This window comes from Poecilia formosa, unplaced genomic scaffold, assembly GCF_000485575.1.
Source record: "Poecilia formosa unplaced genomic scaffold, Poecilia_formosa-5.1.2 Scaffold72, whole genome shotgun sequence".
In the NCBI taxonomy this organism is placed as follows: domain Eukaryota; kingdom Metazoa; phylum Chordata; class Actinopteri; order Cyprinodontiformes; family Poeciliidae; genus Poecilia; species Poecilia formosa.
This window is the reverse complement of record NW_006800011.1, coordinates 1,397,915-1,418,443: the sequence shown is the minus strand read 5'-3', so window position 1 is coordinate 1,418,443 and position 20,529 is coordinate 1,397,915. Positions and strand designations below refer to the sequence as shown.

The 20,529-nt window shown below is 38.6% G+C and overlaps 1 protein-coding gene across 4 annotated transcripts in view; it reads left to right on the top strand.

Moving 5' to 3' along the window:
• The window catches only part of dpp6a (dipeptidyl-peptidase 6a), a 280,730-nt gene that overhangs the window by 73,815 nt on the left and 186,386 nt on the right, over positions 1–20,529 (top strand). Inside the window, exon 1 of one of the 4 annotated variants that reach the window (XM_007555700.2) lies at positions 6,641–7,115. The exons of 2 other annotated variants lie outside the window; for them this stretch is intronic. In XM_007555700.2, coding sequence (XP_007555762.2) covers positions 7,062–7,115 — 54 coding nt within the window. In that variant the 5' untranslated portion in view covers positions 6,641–7,061. Of the gene's footprint in view, positions 1–6,640; positions 7,116–19,804; positions 20,077–20,529 lie in introns of those variants that run through there. One more of the 4 variants, XM_016673255.1, reaches the window with a different exon arrangement.

Genomic DNA, 20,529 nt, shown 5'->3' with positions numbered 1-20,529 from the left:
TTTCTAAGTGCTTCTGTGTTGCTGAAATGAGCTACAAAAGAGAAGAAAATGTCATGTTTTATTTAAAAACCCTGACCTGAGTGCTGTCTTTCTAAACCCTCTCATTCTTCTTTCTGTTCCTATAAATCTGACGTTACATCCTGATGGTCCGATTAATATCAATTCGGACAAAATGCAGCAGCACCGAGTGGTTTGGATGAAGGTTTTATTATGAGCAATGGAGCAATTTGGCCTAGAATAATCTGGGCGTTGAAAGAAGTCGCCTCACTTATCTAAACGGCGCAGAGCTGAATGTCGAGTTATTAACCGAGGCAGCAACACAGATTCAATCCAGAAGTCAGATTAAATCAGAACAATGCTGAACTGCCAGCTAATCAAAAAACAGGAAGCCTATTTGGAAATGGATTTGTTCTGCATTATGGCCAATTTTCATTGAGACGAACTGGAGAAGTGGGCTTTGGGGGGTTAAACGAGGCAAGAATGGCATAAAATTAATATCACAATAGGAGCCCACTGAAAACCTGCTGCTGGTTTTTCCACCAGATGTTGATTCCTGAACTCTTCCTGAGGTGAAACATCAGAACTGCTGTTTCTAAACGAACATTAACTTGTTTTCTTTGCATTATTTGAGCTCTGAAATCTCTGCATCTTCTTATTTTGATCATTTCTCATTTTCTGTTAAAAAATACGAAATTCTTGCTTGTAATTTCAGAGACATGTTGTCAGTAGTTCATAAAGAACAATGTTGAATCTGTGAAAAGTAAAACTTCTCCTTCAGATTGTAATGTTAAAAATGAGCGGTTGCATCACAGCCGTTTTGTTTGACAGTTTCTAAAACGTCTGACATTGAAACAATGAACGAAGGTTTCCAGACAAAGGATGAATCACGGATGGATGAGGCGGCATTTTGCAGAGGGAGGGTCACATTTTCTGGTTTGGAGTCGTTTGTTTTACGTTTGGGACACAAGAAAAACCCGACATGCCAAGAATCCGACCGTTATCAAGCAGTAAACCCACAGTACGAGTTACTTTTACTTAATTACGTAACTTTTTGAACAGATTTACTTCTAGTGGTATTTTTCCTACGTTGTACCGTTTGAGTAATTTTATTGTGAAGTATTTTTACTCTCACTTGAGTAAAATTTCTGGGTTTTTTCCCCACTGAATGAAAAACAAACATGTTTTAAACTTCACCAGACACAGACCTGCAGGTTTTATTAAAGTTTCATAAGTTTTATATTGAAAAAAATTATTTGGAAACATTTTTCTTTTGCCTGATTTTGTTATTTTTTGGTTACTTAAGTGAATTATTGCCATTTTTGTCCTTAAAATACCAACAAATCCACTGAACTTTACATTTTAGTCCGTCTGATGATGAAATTGTTAAATATTAATTGAGTAATTTGATCAGTTAATCAGTACTTTAGTAGATTTATTGACTCTTCAGTATCATTTTTGGATATTTTACTCCAACCGTCTACACCATATTCAGTTTCTCTTGCTGGTAACTAAATAATTTCAGTTTGCATCAGTTTCCCTCTTGTTCCCTAATTTGTCCTTGACTGTATTTTCATTAAATTGCTCTCATCCGATGTTCCCTTTATTCACAAAAGCCTGAGTATTTGAGACACTTTGTCACAGCAGTCGTTTATTCATCAGTGTTATTCAAAACAAGAAACTCTGTCATCCGAGTCAGTTTTGCTTTTCATGAAATGCAACTAATCACACAGTCGGCTGCGTCTGTAAACTGGAAAATATGAGCCGTTTGGATCCAGTCGCTGCGGGCTGAGCGGACGCTCTGCTCCTGCGGCGGCGGCCATAACTTTAGCTGTGAAATGAAACATCGAAATGAAAAATCGCTGGACGGCACCTGAAGCAGACCTCCCAGGGACCAGATGGACACGCCGAGCGTCGAGATTTATTTCCTGGAGTGTCCGTCTGACAGTGATGATGTCACGCCAGAACTTTAACACACACACTGCGAAACATCGGAGCCGCATTCAGCCAGATATTTACACACAAACGTCTTTTTCTCTTCGTCTGGAGTTAAATCAGACCAAACGTTTCTCGTTTTAGCTTTGCTAGAATTACCAAAGTTATTCCTGTTTGCTAAATGCAGGAAAACGTGGGAAGAACATTTTTGTAACTTTTCTCAAATGTTGTTTTTAAAACTGCATGACTTGGTTCAAACCTGTTGGGTGCACTGTAAAACATTTCAACTTAAGTTGACAAGAAAATTAAAGCTGATTTAGCAACAAAAGAGGAGATTTTTAAGCTAATCAATCTTTAATTGAGACTTTTAACTTAATTCTGCAATTTAAACCAAATTATTTCTCAATATGTAAGAAAAAAAAAGCTGCCCTCACCTAATTAAGGAGCCACATTTCTCTATTAAACTGCATTTTAAAGGCAGCAGATGGATTTCCATTTTTAAGTTTTACAGTGCAAGTCAAAAACACAAGATTTGAGAAAAGTTACAAAATTGTTCTCACAATGTTTCCTGGTGAGAAAACATGCAAATTATTTCTATTTGCATATTTTTGATCATTCTAATTGAGCTAAAACAAGAAACGTTTGGTCTGATTTAACTTCTGACGATGAGGAAAAAATGTATGTAAATATCTGGTTTTATTTTGTGTATTTTTGCTTTAAAGACATTTCTAATTGAAATGAATAATTTAAAATCATTGGATGATGTAATCCAATAAACTCTCAGGTTTAAGTTTAATAATTTTGTAATTTCAGAAGAATTTCCTGACTCGTCTAAAAAACAATCGGCTTTAACGCTGAATAACCAGGAACGTTTGAAATTGTAATCCTGCCTAAACTCCTTATTAAACAAACACTGAAGGTTTATTTTTGAGCAGTTGGAGCAAATATTGTCCATTTTTTACTATTAAACTAACTAAAAAAGGAGCTTAGATGGTGAAGGTCGACCCAGAAAAAGTCCAGCTGCTCAGTGGAGCTGGAGGTCATGATTTCACCCGACAGGCGAAGAAAAGTTGTTCCTCGTTTTAGATTCACCAGTTTAGCAAATCAGAGTTTATCTGGCATTAAAAAGCAGAAAATATCAGTTTGAAAAATATCTGGATATGATTTAAATGTTAGAAACTTTAAGGATAAACTTTTTAGAATTGGAAAAACTCCCAAGCTTTGATTTGTTGACACTAAACATTTATTCTGCTTTTCATAAAATGGCTAATTCTTTTCAGAGCTTTGAGATTTAAAACATAGAGGTTGATTTCCGTACCTTGCCTGGTAATTGCTTAACCTTTCTGGGTTTCTGCCGTACCAGAACCCGAGCAGCTGTCAGATACTTCCTCTTAACTCTGAATTTACTTTTCAGAAATTTCAACGTACTTTCACTGGAAAATACCAGTTACTTTACAAGAACTTTTCAGGGTTTTTTTTACTTTTTCAAATCTTATTCAGTTTTTCTGTTAAACTTTTATTTAGAAAAAGAAGTTTATTTTTTACATATTTGTTAAAATGATCATTATGTTCTTACAGTAGAATATAAGACAGATAATCTGTAAAAAAAACAAAAAAACTAACTGGTTCAACACAACATAGCAGGTCACAGATGCTAAGGCTAGTTAGCATTTCTGGGATTTTTCACGGCAGATAAACGGTTTTCATGAAATGTTAAGTTCAAACATTTAGGAGTGTTGATTGTCAGCGGTAAGACCCGCCTCCTGGCTCTGATTGGACGTTTTTGAGCAGGGCATTTTTGCATTTTGTGACACTGGGAGGAAGTGGAAGAGCTCAGCTTGTTTGGTTTTCTCACAGATTTTCTGTTTCATACCATACGATCGCGACATGGTGACAGTTTTTAAAAAAACTATTTCTGTAAAAGTTACATCGTGCAGCTTTAATGCGACTGAAAGTTGTGGTTAAGTTACAGAAACGCGAGCAGTAAGCGGCAGGGAGCTTTGGGAATATAAAGTCTAAGGAATGACATTACACCGAGTCCATTCTGGGTGATGTTCCCTTCACTCTACAGAACCATCGGACTCCTAATAAATGTGTCACAGTGATTTGTTTCTCTTCATCCTTTGAATTAGCTAAAAGCCCCCAAGCTTTTCATCAAAGAAAGTAAATTTGATTTTGATGCAGGATAAAATGTCAGGGGATCAATAAATTACTCATAGAGGGGGCCGCCCTTACAAAGAGCCTGAACTGAGACATTTTCTAATGCTACTTATGTATTCCCTCGTTAAATTGGTTTTCTCAGGGGGCTCAAGTTTGTGAGAGGTCATTTGGCAACTTGAGGTTGCTCGTAGGTTTATGCAGATGCAAATGTTGCCCAGTGACCGCTAAATAAGACGGGACCTTGGCCCCTACTTACCTCGGTCTGAACGAAGCGCTGAGATGGATAATTACATCTCAGCGGCAGGCAGAGGACGCTAAAAAGTACTCGAGAGTAGCATATTTATACTTGAGTAAAAGTAAAAAGAAGGAGCAAAAACTATTTGGTGAGAAAATTTACTAAAGTACTGAGTAGCTGATCAAATTATCACTTCATCAGATGGTGAAAATATAAAGTTGGGTGGAAATTTTGGTATTTTAAGGACGAAAATACCAAATGAGTAACAAAAAATAACAAAATAAGTGAACAGAAATGTTTCCAAATCATTTTTTTATGAAACTTTAACAAAAACTGCAGGTGTGTGTCTGGTGAATCTTTTTTTAAAACATGTTTGTTTTTCATTCAGTGGGTAGAAAATCCAGACCTTTTACTGAAGAGCAGAAATACTTCATAAAATTACTCAAGTAAAAAGTCATTTTTTCCCCAAAGTTACTAAAGTAAACTAGTCTCTGCCCAACTTTCCAGTGTAAAGTTGTTTTGGAAAGTTTCAGGAGTTTTAAAGATGTTCTCTGACCAACACCAGCTTGCCAGTAGCATGAATCAGTATGAGCGCCAGCGCAGACCATATTGTGCTAATGGGATTGGGTATCCATGCATATATTCATCCAGTCGCAGCATGCATGCTGTCCATTTTTTAGAGCCACCACCATTCAGCGGGCTTACACGCTGAGCTGCGTATGGAATATAAATCAGGGGAAACGATATTAGATCTGTGCCACGTATTGGCAGTTACCCAGAGGTGTTTTCAAATTGCTATTGGGGGGGAAAAAAAGATGGATTGGCGTTATGACAAGCATCGTGTGTCGGGCTGTTTCCGAGGCCCTCGTAATTGTGCAAACAGAAGATACCTGAAGGTGTTATTGGACTAAATGATTAGTGAATGTGAGCTCAGTTTCTGCTCATTTCTGCTGCTGTGGGGGAATTTTTCTGAAAGCAGGATTTCATGTCTGTCTTCTCAAAACTTCTCGCGCTCACACTGTCTCTGCTCGCTGACGAAACATTTTCTGCTTGCTTCTCGAACAAGATGCACTGTCGCCTGGCAACCTCTCAACCAATAGAATCCAAGTGTTGTACTGGGTGTGTTTGTTTCCTTCTAGCAGGTGTGCCTGTGTGGCTATTATCGATTGTAACAACCCGAGTTGTGCTATTTTAAGTATTTAGTCAATGATAACAATGCTATCGCTAACGCTAACAACAAGCTAACCCATATAATTCCTATGTGCTTGGATCCAATGTTAAGTCATTAACTTAACATTAACAGGTCAACCATTCGCAGCGATCTACAGAAACCCCATTAAAAACATGGTTCCACCAAGTTAAGGTGTAAAAATAATGTAACTGACCCTATGTATGGATGCTTTAACTGTCCAGTAAAACATCTGATTTAAATGATGGGTTGGGGTCGTCACCTGTTAGAAAGTGGCGCTGCAAACTCTGGCATTGTTTGTTTCCTCACCTCCTGTTTTTAGCCGTAGATTGTTGATCCACTTTTTTCCAATATGTTTTTAAAAATTAGCTTCCTTGTGACCAACTACCCTCGAAACACAAGAATAACGTTTATCTTTCTCTCTAGTAAACAACCGTACACGGCGCAGGCTTTAGGCATTTGTGACAAACCGGCATCAATGGCTGCCACTTTTCTTCCTCTTGTTCTTGAAATAATATTAACTGGAACTGATATTTCAGTTGATCTCGCATGGATCCAAACGTTTAGGGGAAACTTTTCAGATGTGTTGCCATAAGCATGAGTTTCCATTGGTTCTGGTCAGTTTTCCAAAGAGGTCGGGTTAATTTGTGAAGTGCGATCTGTGACATATTAAGACGTCACCTCTTTATTTTCCTGTCACACAGATTGATTAAATTGATGATGAAACTCCTGAAGCTACTTTTCCATATACAGTTGCTTCTCTTCGGTTCGTTCTCTTGTACAACTTGGCAAAGACGGTTTTGTTTCCCGTCTGTTCTTGTATCCGTCCTCTCCCTCCTGTTTTTCTCTTTGCCCACCTGCCAGCTCCACACACACACACACACACACACACACTGCTGCACACCTTAATCTCACTGAAGCGATGATGAAGATGTAAAGAGTCCCGGTTTGGCCGCGCTTCCTGGCAGATGTCTCTCTCATGGCCAAACCAACAGATTACGTTTGAACCTCCAATTAAGTTGGGCTGCAGAACCTGACGAAAAGATACTGCCAGCCTCACGCTGGAGGAGGAAGAGGAGAGAAAGGTAGGGAGTAGACTGAGAATGAGTCTGGTGGGAGGGAGTGTGCAGACGAAACACACAAGCTGGACGCAGCCACTACAAGTGAGAGTTGGAGAAGATGACATCTTGGGGAGACACTGACTGATAAGCCTCGTAATCGCTGATGAGGAAGATCGAGAAGCTGAGAAAAGTCAGAGAAGAGGTCTGCAGCGGTCGGAGGGACGGATCAGCTGCAGGGCAGAGTGATTTCCTGAGTCCATCCCGGTGAATGGATTGGCGCGTAGTATCTCATTGAATCTGTGTCGGCGCGTGATTGATTGGCCAACGTGGGACTGAGCTCAGACTCCGGCAGTCAGCTGGCGGGTCGGGTCTCAGGCTACGCTAATCCTCCCACTCCGGCTTGGAGTCTCGCTCATTAAGGACTTTCTGTGACTGAGGAGAAGGAGACCAGAGCAGCGGAGCGCTGTGCTCTCCAACTTCAGTCATGTCGATGCTAATTGTTACTCAGCGGATCGATCCCACCACCACCTCCAAAATGGTAAGGCGTTCAGAACTCTCTCTGCGATGAATCTCTCTTTAAAGTCTGATTCCTTTTTACTGCCACATCAATGTGAGGGTTGTGTCAATGACAAGAGAAAGAAACAGGAGTTGAACCCCTGAGGGGTTTTCCTCATAACTCCCTTGGCATTTCTCCAGGCACCTCAGGATAAAATAAACGTCTGTCTCTGTTTTCACTCTCCCTCCTCTGCCTCAAACCCTTCAAAGTGTTTTATACTGGGGTTTCATGGAGCGCTTGGGTCAAAGGCTGTTTGGAGGGGCCGCATGTTTACTATTGCAGCACATTTAGTCATTTATCCCTCGCTGGGGTTCAGATTATTTGCAGGATATGTGTCAGACATGTTTCATGGTTGATCACCAGACTCTGAAATCAACAGTTGGAAACCTCCAGGTGTTTCAGAGCAAAATGTGGGTGATATAATTAAAGGCAGCAGTGCAGCAAAACAGAACAGCTTTGGAGATTAAACGGAACAGCCCCGGCTCAGGTAGGAGATATTTGTAATTTGTGAGAAAAGTTGGTTGTATCTGCTGCAAACTTTCATGCTGAGGTGAGAAATGAAGTTTGGAGTAAAACTAAAACAGCTTGAAGTCTGAAACTCATCCATCCATCTGCTGTTTATGCAAAAACACAAAATCTACCAAAGATTTCATGTCTAGTTTCAAGTGCAAATATCTTAGTTAACTTGAAATTAAACAAAACGAACTTACAAGTAACTTTTCAGCAAATACAGGAGCTTGTTTTAAGTCAGTAATTCCTTAATATTGATGGAAAAAAAGTCCTGCTTCCACTGGCAGGTTATTTCACTAAAAACATGGGAAAATCTCTTATAACTGTAAAGTGTAAAACTGAATATTGAAAATAGACCAGAGTACCTGGTAAGATTGTGTTTTTGCAGCCAGAAGCCTACAATTATCAGCAAAGTAAATTTAAAATGCAGGTTTATAGACTTTAATGTGAATTGGTGAGAATCAGTTCAGGTTTTCACTCAAATAATTCAGTTATTTACCAGATAATCCTGACTTTAATTTTTAAAATTATTGAACTACATTTAAATTCTCAAGTGTCTGTTGATAATATATTAAAAACCTGTTTTAAAGCATCGTCCAACGCCAAACATCAACTTGTTCTTTGGATATCTTTAACCTGCATTAAGATCTCTGCAGGTTTTTTATTATAATGACTTTTGATTTTTACAGAGAAACATTTCCAGCCGTGTGGAAAGAAAGCAGAAACCATTTATCTTTGACAGAAAATCAGTTTTAGATTCTTGGCATTGCTGAATATTTAAAGAATGAGCTATTATCTGTAAAATGGGATTTAATTTCTGCTTGCAGGATGTTAACCTAACCTTTACCAGTTTGCACATGAAGATCTGCCAGTTTGTTCATCTGGTTTATATTTAATTGTCTTAAATATAAATGAAAAGTTTAGAGCATTGTTGTCCAAACTACAATTAGTCTTTCATTTATTGCTTTTAGGATAAAATCGGTTTTACATTAAAGTATCGGCCAATCGCCAATCATCCCAAATTAAGAACATCTGAGCCGATATAATCTCTAATATCTGTACGTCTGTCTTCCTTTGCAGTGATGTAAAAACTGGTATAATTAAATTTCCTAAGCACTAAGCTTTCACACACTGCAAAAACACAAAATCTTACCAAGTATTTTTAAAGCACTGCCAGGTTTTTTCACGTATAAGATGAGAAAATGATCTTATAAGTGAAAAAATGCCAATAGAAGTACCACTTTTAATCAGCATTGACCTAAACAAGCTCTTAAAACTTGATGAAAAGTTAGTTGTATTTTAGTTTTGTCTTATTTCAAGTGAGATAAATATATTTTCACTAAAATCTAGACCAAAATACTTGGAAACATTTTGGGTTTTTGCATCGCAGAGACAAAAATAAGGGCAATAAATGCCTAAATAAAAACGAAGGGATTTGGTTCCAGCGTTTGGACATCTGTGACCGACCAATCTAATAACCGACCATATGTTGGAAAATATTGATGCAAATCTGGGTAAAATCTGGTGCTCACACTGAAAAATGCTTCTTTTACAACTTTTCCTGCCAAGCAACATTTACAAACCACAGCGATGTCCCGTGAAGCATCAGAGGAGTTTCTAATTACCCCGTTAAGAGCCAATTATTGACTTTAACTTTTAACTTGATCGCTTTGTTTTTTAACTACCTCACAACTCTGAGGATCAGCATTAAAGTGGAAAAAACTGCAGCGAAATGCCACTTTTCTGCACGTTTTTTGCCAACAACCTTGAGTCGCTTGCGACCTTGCCTCGTCTCCGTTGCTCTCTTCCTTCATGTGCCGTTTCTTACTGGCGTATCGGTAGATTTAGAGCAGAAGAACCAGCCGCCGGGCCTGTTTGGGATGTTTGATGGGCTGAGATTTAGCACCAGGCTCTCCAGGTTCTCCGCAGGCAGACAGCAGTCGTCTCTGCTCCTCTACATGAAGACGTCCCATTTCCCACCTAATGCGTCTAATTCCAATCGCTCTGTGAAATTAAAATGGTTCGGAGCGCGGGTCCCTGATGGAAATCTGTCACTTTGAGCACCAGAGAGTCTTCACAAGTGAAGGATGTTGGAATGCCTTGTAATGCCGTTCAGATGGAAGTAAGAATGTTATTGAAAAACACTTTTTCTGCTCTAAGTGGCAGATTGGAGCCGGAGAATGAGAAAAGCTACGTTTAGTATCGATTCCTCTTGAAATGACAGATGATTGACTGCAACACGCCGCAAAGGCTGAAACATGAATAAATAATTTTCTCTGCGGACATTTGTCTCCGGCCCAGTTCCTCTATGACATTTAAATCCTACTTCTCCTCAAAGAAATCGATAATTGCATTAAATGTGCACCTTTCCTCTACAACCTTTGTGATCATTCAGAAAACATTTTTAACTTTCCGAGCCAAAACAAAAATGAAAGATTGGGGAAATGCCCAGTTTTAGATTGAATGCAGTGATTATTTTTGGGCTGATTCCTGCAGGAAAACAACGTAAAAAGCCATAAGGTAATTACCTCTGCCTTTTCTTTTCGTCTTTCCCATGCAGTCATGGGTTTGGCGTGTTCATTTATCAGAACGGCTCATCCCTTTGAGTCCCACCTTCTGTTTTCTCATTTCTTTCCCCGTTCAGACTCTGCTTTCCTCGTTCCTCCGGCCAGCCTGCGAACGTCTTGCAGGTCTGGTTTGAGCAGTCTGAGGGGAGACATTAACAGTGTGTGTCAGTGTGTGCTCCTCTGCTGCAAAACAAGCAGAAACACAGCAAGAAGAGCTGCAGAGATATACATTTAAATGTTTGTCTTGGGCAACCTTCCTAATGAGGCCAGAGGTAGAGCATTAAATCAGTTTAATAAGGAGAAACCATATGGTGTGTTCTTCCCAAACAGCCAAATATTGTTAGAAACGGCTAAATTAAGAACTCTGTTGGGACATGAGGAGTGTTGCCAAGTAAAACAAATTGATTTGAGGTTTTAATTGGTTTGAATTCAAAGCGTAACCATACAGAGCCCTGATAGCGCGGCGCTTCACTTTAACTGTTCATCAGGAAGAATTAAAACTCTTCCATTAAAGGAATGCTGCTGAAATAATGCAGTCGCAATGTTTAGCTTCTGTAGTTACCAGTACTCATGGCGCTGCAGTCAGGAGAGCTGATTAGAAACATTTAATTAAGTTGTGAGTTTGTTTCTGTTAAATGGAAACCTACGATAACAGCGGCGTCTTTGTTTGCTGTCAGTAGAATAGAAAAGTATTTAATTTGTCCTAAAGTGGTAAAAGTCTCAGTGTTAAAGTGGATAAGCAATGCGAGCGTTAGAAAATAAAACCTCGACAATAAACAAGAGTACAAACTGGAAAGTGACCGTAGATATACTGGAGACTCATATCTGCATATTTTAATACCTAAAATATTTTAATATGCTTTAAAGCAGGGCCTCGTTTTATTTTGGGCCAAATCAAAAATCTGAATGTTCTTAAAGGGCCGGTTGTGCCAGAGTGTGTTGATAAAACTCATCAGTCTGTTAAAATATCAATAAGTTGCAGTTTGTTTCAGCATTCAGTGTTTAACATGGAATATTGAACATCTTTTCACGCTGATCCAGGATTTCATGCAGTCAGAAAATCACAAAATGCGTCAGACTCTAAGTCTTTCTCACTGTCACTGATTTTGTGATGCTAATTTAGAAATATTTGTTGGGAATATTTACGATATTTCTGCTCATGCGTGACATTAAACATGACTTTTTATTAACCCTTTCACATATAGTGGTCACTCCAGTGGACGGTTATCTAAAAGCCATTTTCTTGTTATATATGCACACAGACCACTGAAGTGGACACTAATGGCTCATAAAATACACCATCAACTACTGGCCATCAGCTGCAAATGCAAGAAATTATCTTTGTTAAATCCAATATGGCCGACAGACAAAACAGCAACCGACCAACCTGGTCCCTCCTTTTACTGTGGACGATTCTGGCAGGTAAAGAAAAATAAAATATTGTGACATCAGATAACCCCTGAAGAACAAAACTACTGATGTGTTTTTCAAAAAACATCTTTGTATTTGGAGAAAATTACGATTGATCACCTAAAAAAATAAAATAATAAAAAAATATATTTTTCCTTCCCTTTTTTATGCCTTAAGAAAATAAAAAAATAGGAAATAAATCCTGCCACAAAGGATCATAATTCCTGCATGAAAGGGTTAATCGCCGTATCTACAACTTGACATCAAGCCAGGGAGGCAGCAGTCACTTAAACCCAATAATTTTGTCCAATTTTGAGGAAAATTTGCAGAAAAATCATAAAGAAATGTTGATTTTATGTAAATTTTGCAGATTTGTGAAAAACAATAGGGACTTAATGATGTTAGTCTGGAGGGCCACATAAACAGCTCTGATGGGCCAGATTTGGCCCCCGGGCCTTGAGTTTGACACGTGCATTAATATGGATTAGAATTTAAAAACCAAGTTGATTTGGTTTGGTTCCAATCGCTGCATTTCCATTGACCATAAAATTAAACAAATTGGAATTACAAAAATAAATTTGGGAAACAGAAACTTCCAAAAACCTTTTCTGGGATTCATTCAAAGTGATGAATCCACAGCTCTCCTGTGAAATCTGCCTTAGTTTCCAAAAAACCACAGAAATTGAAAGTATGAGGAGTTTTCTGAAATGCTGAAAAAGACGCTAAAGTCATGAGATATAAATAATAATCTCATGTAAGCGATTTTTGATATATTATTGTGTTTACAGACTTATTTATGTGTGATTTTTCTTATTTAATATACACACTGCAAATAGAAAGTTGTCTTTTAGAAATTATTTGGTGCACATTTGAAATGAAATCTCAACTGTTTGCATTGTACCCACCCCCTTTGAAGGACAGCATTATATAAAATCAACATTTTTTAGCTTTACATCATGTAATAATATGTTTAGGATCAAAATGTTGCTTTGATTCTTTCATTCACATTTGAGAAATCATTGAATTTCTCACCTGTTTCCATACAGCTCCTCTAGACTAGCGGCAGCAGCAGTTAGCAAACACCTTGTGGACATGCATGTCATTTTTGAACAGTCCAATCTTCTGAAAAACATTTGTAAACGGTTTTATATAAAAATTTTGTGATAACTTGAAAGGGGAGTGTTGAAAAGAGCAGAAGCTTCTTAAAGGGACAGAAACCCAATTTCAAGTTGTTGATTTTTTTCTTTTAAAGTCACATTTTTCTAACTGACGCGACTTGATTTTGCTATAAATTGACACTATGTGCCTGGAAAATATATAAAACTTCCTGTTTCTCAAAGAGCAGATTTGTGACTCTGGATCTCTGCAGCTCCTCCAGAGTTACCTGACCTGTTGGCGGCCATGTTTGTTTCTTCCGTGGCGTTGTAGCCGAGTCGCGCTCAGATTCATCAGCTCTCTCTGCGTCAGACTTCAAGTCTTACTCACTGCTTCTTAAATCATTTTTGAAAACTGAACTGAACTTTGTGTTTTATTATTCAGTTGAGTTACAAATAAAACAGTTTCATCTGACTGGCTTTTATTGTCTGAAACGACTCAGTGGTTTGTGACTTAGTTTTATTTTAAAAACATTTTTCACGCTCGTTCGGCGGCTGCTGGTTTGGCACTCTGAATTTTCACCCACTTTCTCGCTTCTTTCTGTCCCCGCTGCTGGACTTTGTTGGGTTATTGCCGAGCTGCCAGAATGACAAATCAACCCTCAGCAAACAGAGTTTTTTTTCCCCCTACTTGGACCGCCATACGTGAAATTATTCTGCTTGGCCCTGTCTGGGAAATAGGATCCAAGTCAACAGAGGAGCAGGAGATAACTGAGAGGCATTTCTTCTTCTTCGTCTCCCCTGCAGCCTCACATCTTGTGCCTCTCACCCTTTATGTATAAATGTTCTGAACTCTGCAGAAACACAAAATCTTACCAAATCATTTTTGTTTAGTTTCTAGTGTAAAATAATTCATTTGAAATGAGACAAAACTGGCTTACAAGTAGATTTTCAGACAACTCAGAGCTTGTTTTACGTCAATAATTCCTTAATGTTGGTGGAAACGTACAGATTATTTCACTAATTACAAGTTACTGATTACTCCTTCAACATGTGGATTACTGATTACTTAAAGTAACTAAGTTAGATTAGAAGTTGCTTTTAGTTCACCACCTGAGTATAAAAATACCACCAAGCTCTGCCAATACTTAGTTTATTGTTTGAATAGTAACATCAACAATAATGACATTTAAAGTTGACCTGAAACTATTTCAGGAAAACACATCAAGCATAATTAAGCTTCAGTGTTTCATTTTGGGCCAAATCAAAAATCTGAGTGTTCTTAAAGGGACGGTTGGGCCAGAATGTATTGATCAAACCCATTAAATATCAATAAAAAGCAGTTTGTTTCTGAATTCAATAAGTGTTCCTTTAAATTAAATAATATTGAACATTTTTGTCCATCCAGAATTTAGATTTTTCCAATCAAAATTAGATTTTGCTGTGCTAATTTAGGAACATTTGTATTTTTGATGTATGATGTTAAATGTGACTTTTATCAATCGTCTTATCGATCATGGACTGTAACTTGACATCAGGTCACTTAAACCCAATGTTTTTGGTCAGTTTTGAGAAAAATTTGAACTAAAAATCAGAAACATATCTGTTGATTTTTTATAAATTTTGAGGATTTGAGAAAAACTGGAGGGATTTATCGATGTAATTTGGAGTCTAGAGGGCCACATAAAACACTGCAGCGGGCCACATTTGGCCCCTGAGCCTTGAGTTTGACACATGTTTAATATAGAAAGTGTCTTTCTTGACTTCACTAAACAAATACATTTTTAAAATCAATTTTTAGGAATTATTGACTCAAAACAAGCTCATATCAGTAATTAGTAAGACATCTTACAGGAAACTGGACTAAAATCTTGGTAATATTTAGTTTTTTCAGTGTCTGTGCTGGAAGCTGCAGCTTGTGCTCCTCTGCTTCTCGCGCCGCCTCTTTAAATTTCCCGTGGACTTAATCTCGCCCATTTCGAATGAGATTTTGACTCAATTTTACTCGCTTCACGTCGCCTTGCAGAGGAATTCTGCATCGTAAAGCTGGAGGATGCGTAAAATATTGTGACTTGAAACTTTTTACTATTTGCATTTTGTCATTTTTGTAATATTTCTCCTTGGGAGTGCTATGAAAGCAAGCCGGGGAGAGAGAAAACAAGCCCCAGCCCCCATTAGAGGACAGATGGGGGTGTCGATCAAACCCGAGGTGTTGCAGTCGGATTGGTGCTGAGGCGAGTTGGTGGTTTGCAGCAGCAAAGTGACAGCACCTATTAATTTGTCCATTTAATTTTAACTCCAACAGCGTCAGGCTCCAGCACCTTCAATCTCCCCCCGTCATTCACAACAAGCCCCCAGGCCGGCAGCCACACNACACACACACACACACACACACACACACACACACACACACACACACACACACACACACACACAGGAGCGAACACATTCGCTAAAAGGCTTTTAATCTAAAGCTGAAACGTATTCTGCTGCTTCCCTGAAAAACGTGGGGCTTTTAAATCAATCAGACGCTCCACTTTTTAAAACTGCTGCTGCGACATCTTGCTGCGGCTCGGGAGCAGATGTCAGGGTGTGTAAAACCGCTGCAGTTGCAAATTGGGTTCTCTGGCGGCGGAGCACACCCGAGCATCCCGAGTAATGGCCGGATTGATCGGCCCTCTGCGGAGCCGGCGATTGAAGCCGGAGCTTTATGACGCTCGTCTCGGCCGGAGATGGACTGCAGCAGAGAGGGGTTGCGACGCCGCGATAGAAATTCATAAGTTCTGGCTCTTCCTCGCCCTCGCCGCGACCTTTGCCCCCGCTGCGATGCCCGAGCCAGTCTCAGCTTCAATAGAGGGATTTACTTCTAACATGGCAAGGTCAAACTGCTTCTCTGGTATTCAGCTGCAGCCATTTCCTCCTTTTCTCTGCTTTAACAGCCCAGAACTATTGACACGTCAGTAAATGTTCATAAAAATTTTTTAAATATTCATCTTTTATCGTAATCTCTTACAGGGAAGTAAAGAGAAAATCCAACCTGTAATCTGAGTTCATAGCCAAACACATGAAGAAATAAGACCTAATACAGATTTCTGAACTCTTCTTGATTAAAACATTAGTTTTGTTGAATATAAACTTGTTTTCTTTGCATTATTTGAGGTCTGAAAGCATTGCATCCGTTTCGTTATTTTCACCATTTCTCATTTCCTGCAAATAAATCCTAAATTTTTTGCTTGGAATATCTGGGGCATGTTGTCAGTAGTTCATAGAATAAAATAACAATGTTCATTTTATTCAAACATTTACCTATAAAGAGTAAAATCAGAGAAACTGGTCATTTTAATTGGTCTCTTCATCTGTTTCAGAGCTGTTTATACTAAGAATATTTCATTATTCTTAGTGTTTGTATTCATTTGTTTGGCTATGTGCTCGGATTCCAGGTTGTTTTCTTCTTAAATTCAGATTTGTTGCAATTATTGACTAAAAAATGTAGTAATTTATACTTTAAGGCTCTTCTAGGAATGCTTGTAGTTGCCTATTTTTGTAGTTTATGCACCAAATATTCCTTAAAATGCATTGAGGAAAACGTCTTAGCACAGAAGCTAATGCCTTTAGCCTCCTTTGTCTCAGCTAATCAGAGTTGAGGAAAATAAATGACTGCCGTGCAAATGGAGCAGAAATATTTGAACATTTAAAAAATATTTTTTAGGTTTATTTGATCAAATACAAAAGTTTGTTTTTGTTTATTAGCCAGGCTTTATTAGCTTTGTTTTTAAAATGATTGTTAGTAGAACCAGAAAATCCAGCTGCTTTTCACTCAAAAACAGACTCAGTTACATTTATTCACTAAACTTGTTACAAAATATTTGATAGAAAACATTCCACCTTTTAAAGCTGCTGTAAAAAACAAACTATGCTTTTTACACATTTGTTAAAACTGTCACTATGTCATGACAATATGAGACGGCAAAAACAACCAATCAGAACCAAGGAGGCGGGTCTTGGCGCTGCCAGTCAATTCAGCTTAATGCATTAATGTTAGGAACTTACCATTAATTGGCTATGCTAACTAGCCTTAGCATTCATAGCTGTAATGTAGAGGAAGAGGAAGGGAGTGAGCATGTATGCAAAGTGATTGACAGCACTAAAGCCCTCCTCCTGGTGCTGATTGGTTGTTTCTGACTGAGTGCTGTCACAGGAGCTTGATATGTATAAAAGTTACTGCTGCTTTAAGGGAACTGTCACACACATTGTTTTCTTTTGTTTTTAATTTATTGCTCTTTAACCCGTCTGGTTGGTTGCTGGGATGACGGTGGTTTGGATTAATTGCCCCCAGTGGAAACCTCCGGCCAGTGGCTGCATTTGTTTTTAATATTAGTTATTTTTCAAAGCGTTCTGGACTGTGGCAGCTCGCTCCGTCACCTCTGTGCTGCTTCTGTAACGCCTCGGTTTTTATGGAGGAGGAATGGATTTCGGGAGCGCGGCTCTCCTGAGACGTGTTGCAGGATAAATGCAGCTTTGGACGAAATGAGAGGCGATCCATCATAAGCTGGCCTGACAGCCTGGGACGCACAGACGCATCGAAACTCAGCCCTCCTGATAGAGGCGTCTGATTGCTCTTTTAAGGCTTTAATTTCTGTCAAACTGCATGTGTAGGTCTTGTTGTTAGCAGTGGGACAAAAGCAGGATGATGAGCAGGATGAGTCCTGATAATGGATGGGTTTGAGGGTGATGAGCGTCTTCTGAATCGGTGGGGAAGTTTCTCTTAAAGCTGCTGTGAGGTCTGCTGGCGAAGGAGCGTCAGGCCGGGGTATTAAAGCGAGCCGCTCTGCCCTCTGCTGCCCCGATGCAGCATCTTTCATCCAAACATGAAGCAGTGATCTGGAAATCCATTTCTCTCTGTTAGAGTCCAGAAATTACACAATTAACAACTAAATTTATGATTTTCTGCAACATTAGACGTAAAAATGACGAGTCATTACCAGAGTTTAAAATTACATTTACGTGAGTAACTTATTTCGACAAAATTTAGTTTTACTCTTACTTTAGTAACTTTATTGTGAAGTATCTCTATTCTTGCTTGATTAAACTTTCTGGATTTTCTTCCCACTGAATGAAAAACATGATTTAACCAAATATTCACCAGACACAGACCTGCAGTTTTTATTAGTTTCATAAGTTTTTTATTGAAAGAAACTGAGTTGGAAACATTTATTTTACCTGATTTATTATTTTTTCTTTCTTTAGTTGTATTAATTATTGGCATCTGTTGTGATTTTTAAATATTAAATTATAATTTCATCAGTTACTCAGTCCTTGAATAAACTTTTTACTGAATATTTTTTTCTCCAAGTAATTTCTTGGCGGCTACTTTTTACTTAAACTTGAGTAAAAATATGTTGAAGTACTCTTACTTAAATGACACACATAAATGTGTGTTTTTCTGTTAGATTGCGACAAATGGATGTTTAATGTTGCTTTTTTCTTTACTGAAATAACCGAAAAGTCAGCTAAAATAAACATTTTAAAACTATTTTTGTGACATGTAATCTTAAAACATGCATTTCCTGGTGAGGAATAAGTTTGGCAACCACATTTTTCTCACCAAAATTACTAAAATCAAACTGAGGTGAATCGTATCAGGTGTTCATTATTACAACAACGTAGCAATTCAACATTTAAAATCTCATTTATAAAGGATTATCTAAACAAAAACAGCATTAAAAGCCATTACTCTTAAATTTATAAATCATGGAATGTCACCAAAATTTAAATAAGAAGTAAAAACATTCAGCTGTTTTTAAATAATTCACGAATCAGTCGGAGAAGTGAGTTCCTCTCGTTCTGGATCCCCGACTCGGCGCGAGTCCTTGGCTTCGTCAGGAGGAAGAGACGCTTTTATGGATAATGTAAGACTTTAAAGAGGCTGTTAAAGTGAGCGGGAACGCTGCCACGTCTGTCCGAGGCGTCCAGAAAGGAAACTGAGTCTGGAAAAGGATTAAAAAGGCATTAAAAGAATAGATTTCAGCATTCCGCCTTTATTAAAACCTTAAAATGGAGGATATGAAAGACAGTTTATCCTGAAAACAAACCGCAAGACGCTAAAAGAAGTCTCCATAAATGCTAAAGTTTAAATTATGTCCTATTATTTTATTTTTTGCTTTATTTACTCTTCTTTTTCTTCCTTTTTTACATTATTTTCCTTTTTTTCTGCACAAGTTTAATAAGTAGATAACACTTTATTTATTTATTTTACTTTTCTTTTAATTGCTAAATCACTTTATCTTCCAGAGGTTGAATAAACTGAGATTTTACATAAATATCTGAATATTTCCTAAAACAAAACAAATAATTTAAATGGGGTCTGTAACATTTTGAAGTCTGTTGATGGATGTCAAGATGACTTGGTTTGGATGGATGGACTGATCAAGAAACAGATTTAATTTGACTGGATGGATGAACTCACAGATCAATTCCTCACAACAGACATAAATAGTAGCTTCATTTATTCCTCTTTCTGAATTTTTATGGTTTCATATTTAAATCCTGGCCACGATAACATCTTTAAAATATAAAATATAATCAATTTAACATAGATTATGATAATTTTTCTGTCTTTCTGAATCGGATTGACCTTGTTTTGTTGCTCCCTTTGTGAATTACCCGCGGCAGTTCGCTGTTTTAGCCACAAGGGGGCACTGTTGCTCTCCCAACAGCTCCTCCACTGACCCAAATGGAAGCGAAAAAAGAGAAGAAACTAATGGAGACGTGTTAACTCCTCAAAGTGCACAGTCATGATAAGTTTGGAGTGTAAACCTTTCCAATTAAAGTGTGAAGGTTGCGTCCCTGCTGTGCTTACAGTAGACAGCCATTAGTCCCCGGAGGTCACTTTCCCTCAGCCACAGCGCAGGAGGACGGCGATGAGATCCCGCTCACTTTTTCTTTCCTGATCTGGATTTTCTTTTGCACATGCTGAATTTCTCATCGCTTGTATTTTATTTTTATCTGTAAAGTGTTAGAAAGACAACGTCTCTACCAGGAAGCATGGAGGTGCGTGTTTTGACTCCTTAAAATCCCGGAATCTCATTATTTGTTTCTCCTCCAGCCTGCTGAAATAGAGCAGCTCCACTTCCCCAACTTTTCTCTTTTTTCCCCTCCTCTCGCTTGAGCTGCAAACTGTCCGACATGGCGTCTCTGTACCAGAGATTCAGCGGTCAGATCAACACCAACAAAACCTTCCCCGACCCCCCGGAGGCGAGCCGCCTGCTGGGTCAGGCCGGCGACCCGGGGGACCGGCCGGCGGACAGCCAGCGAGCCCGGCTCCAGCCGCAGCACCGCCGCCGCCGCTGCGAGGACGAGGACGTAAGAAACTCCTCCTTTACGTTTCAATCCGTTTTAGGGTTTAATATGTCTGATAGACGGAGTCTTTATCGTGACTTTTAAAGGTGAAGTTGTCAAACTGCGGTGCGTCATCGCTTCAATTGGCGGGATTATCTGTCAATGCGTGACGTGTCAGTTACGTCTCAATGCTCTGTCGCTTCATAAAGCTTTTTATTGGCGCACCGGTGAAAACCATATGATTATATACGTGTTAAAATCCGAGTCCGTTTCAGGAATGGGGGTAAAAATCCGGATGAATACAAACAGCCTGTTGTTTAATCTGCTGATGACCTAGTTTTTTCCCCCCTGTATGCCAAAAATAACAAATGTTAAATGTTTTAGCTCTTATAAGTGTTTTTCAGAGCTCCGGTTTTTCTAAAAACAGGAAATGTTACAGGAGAGAGAATAATTGGCGCTGTCCAAGGTACTGAAAAT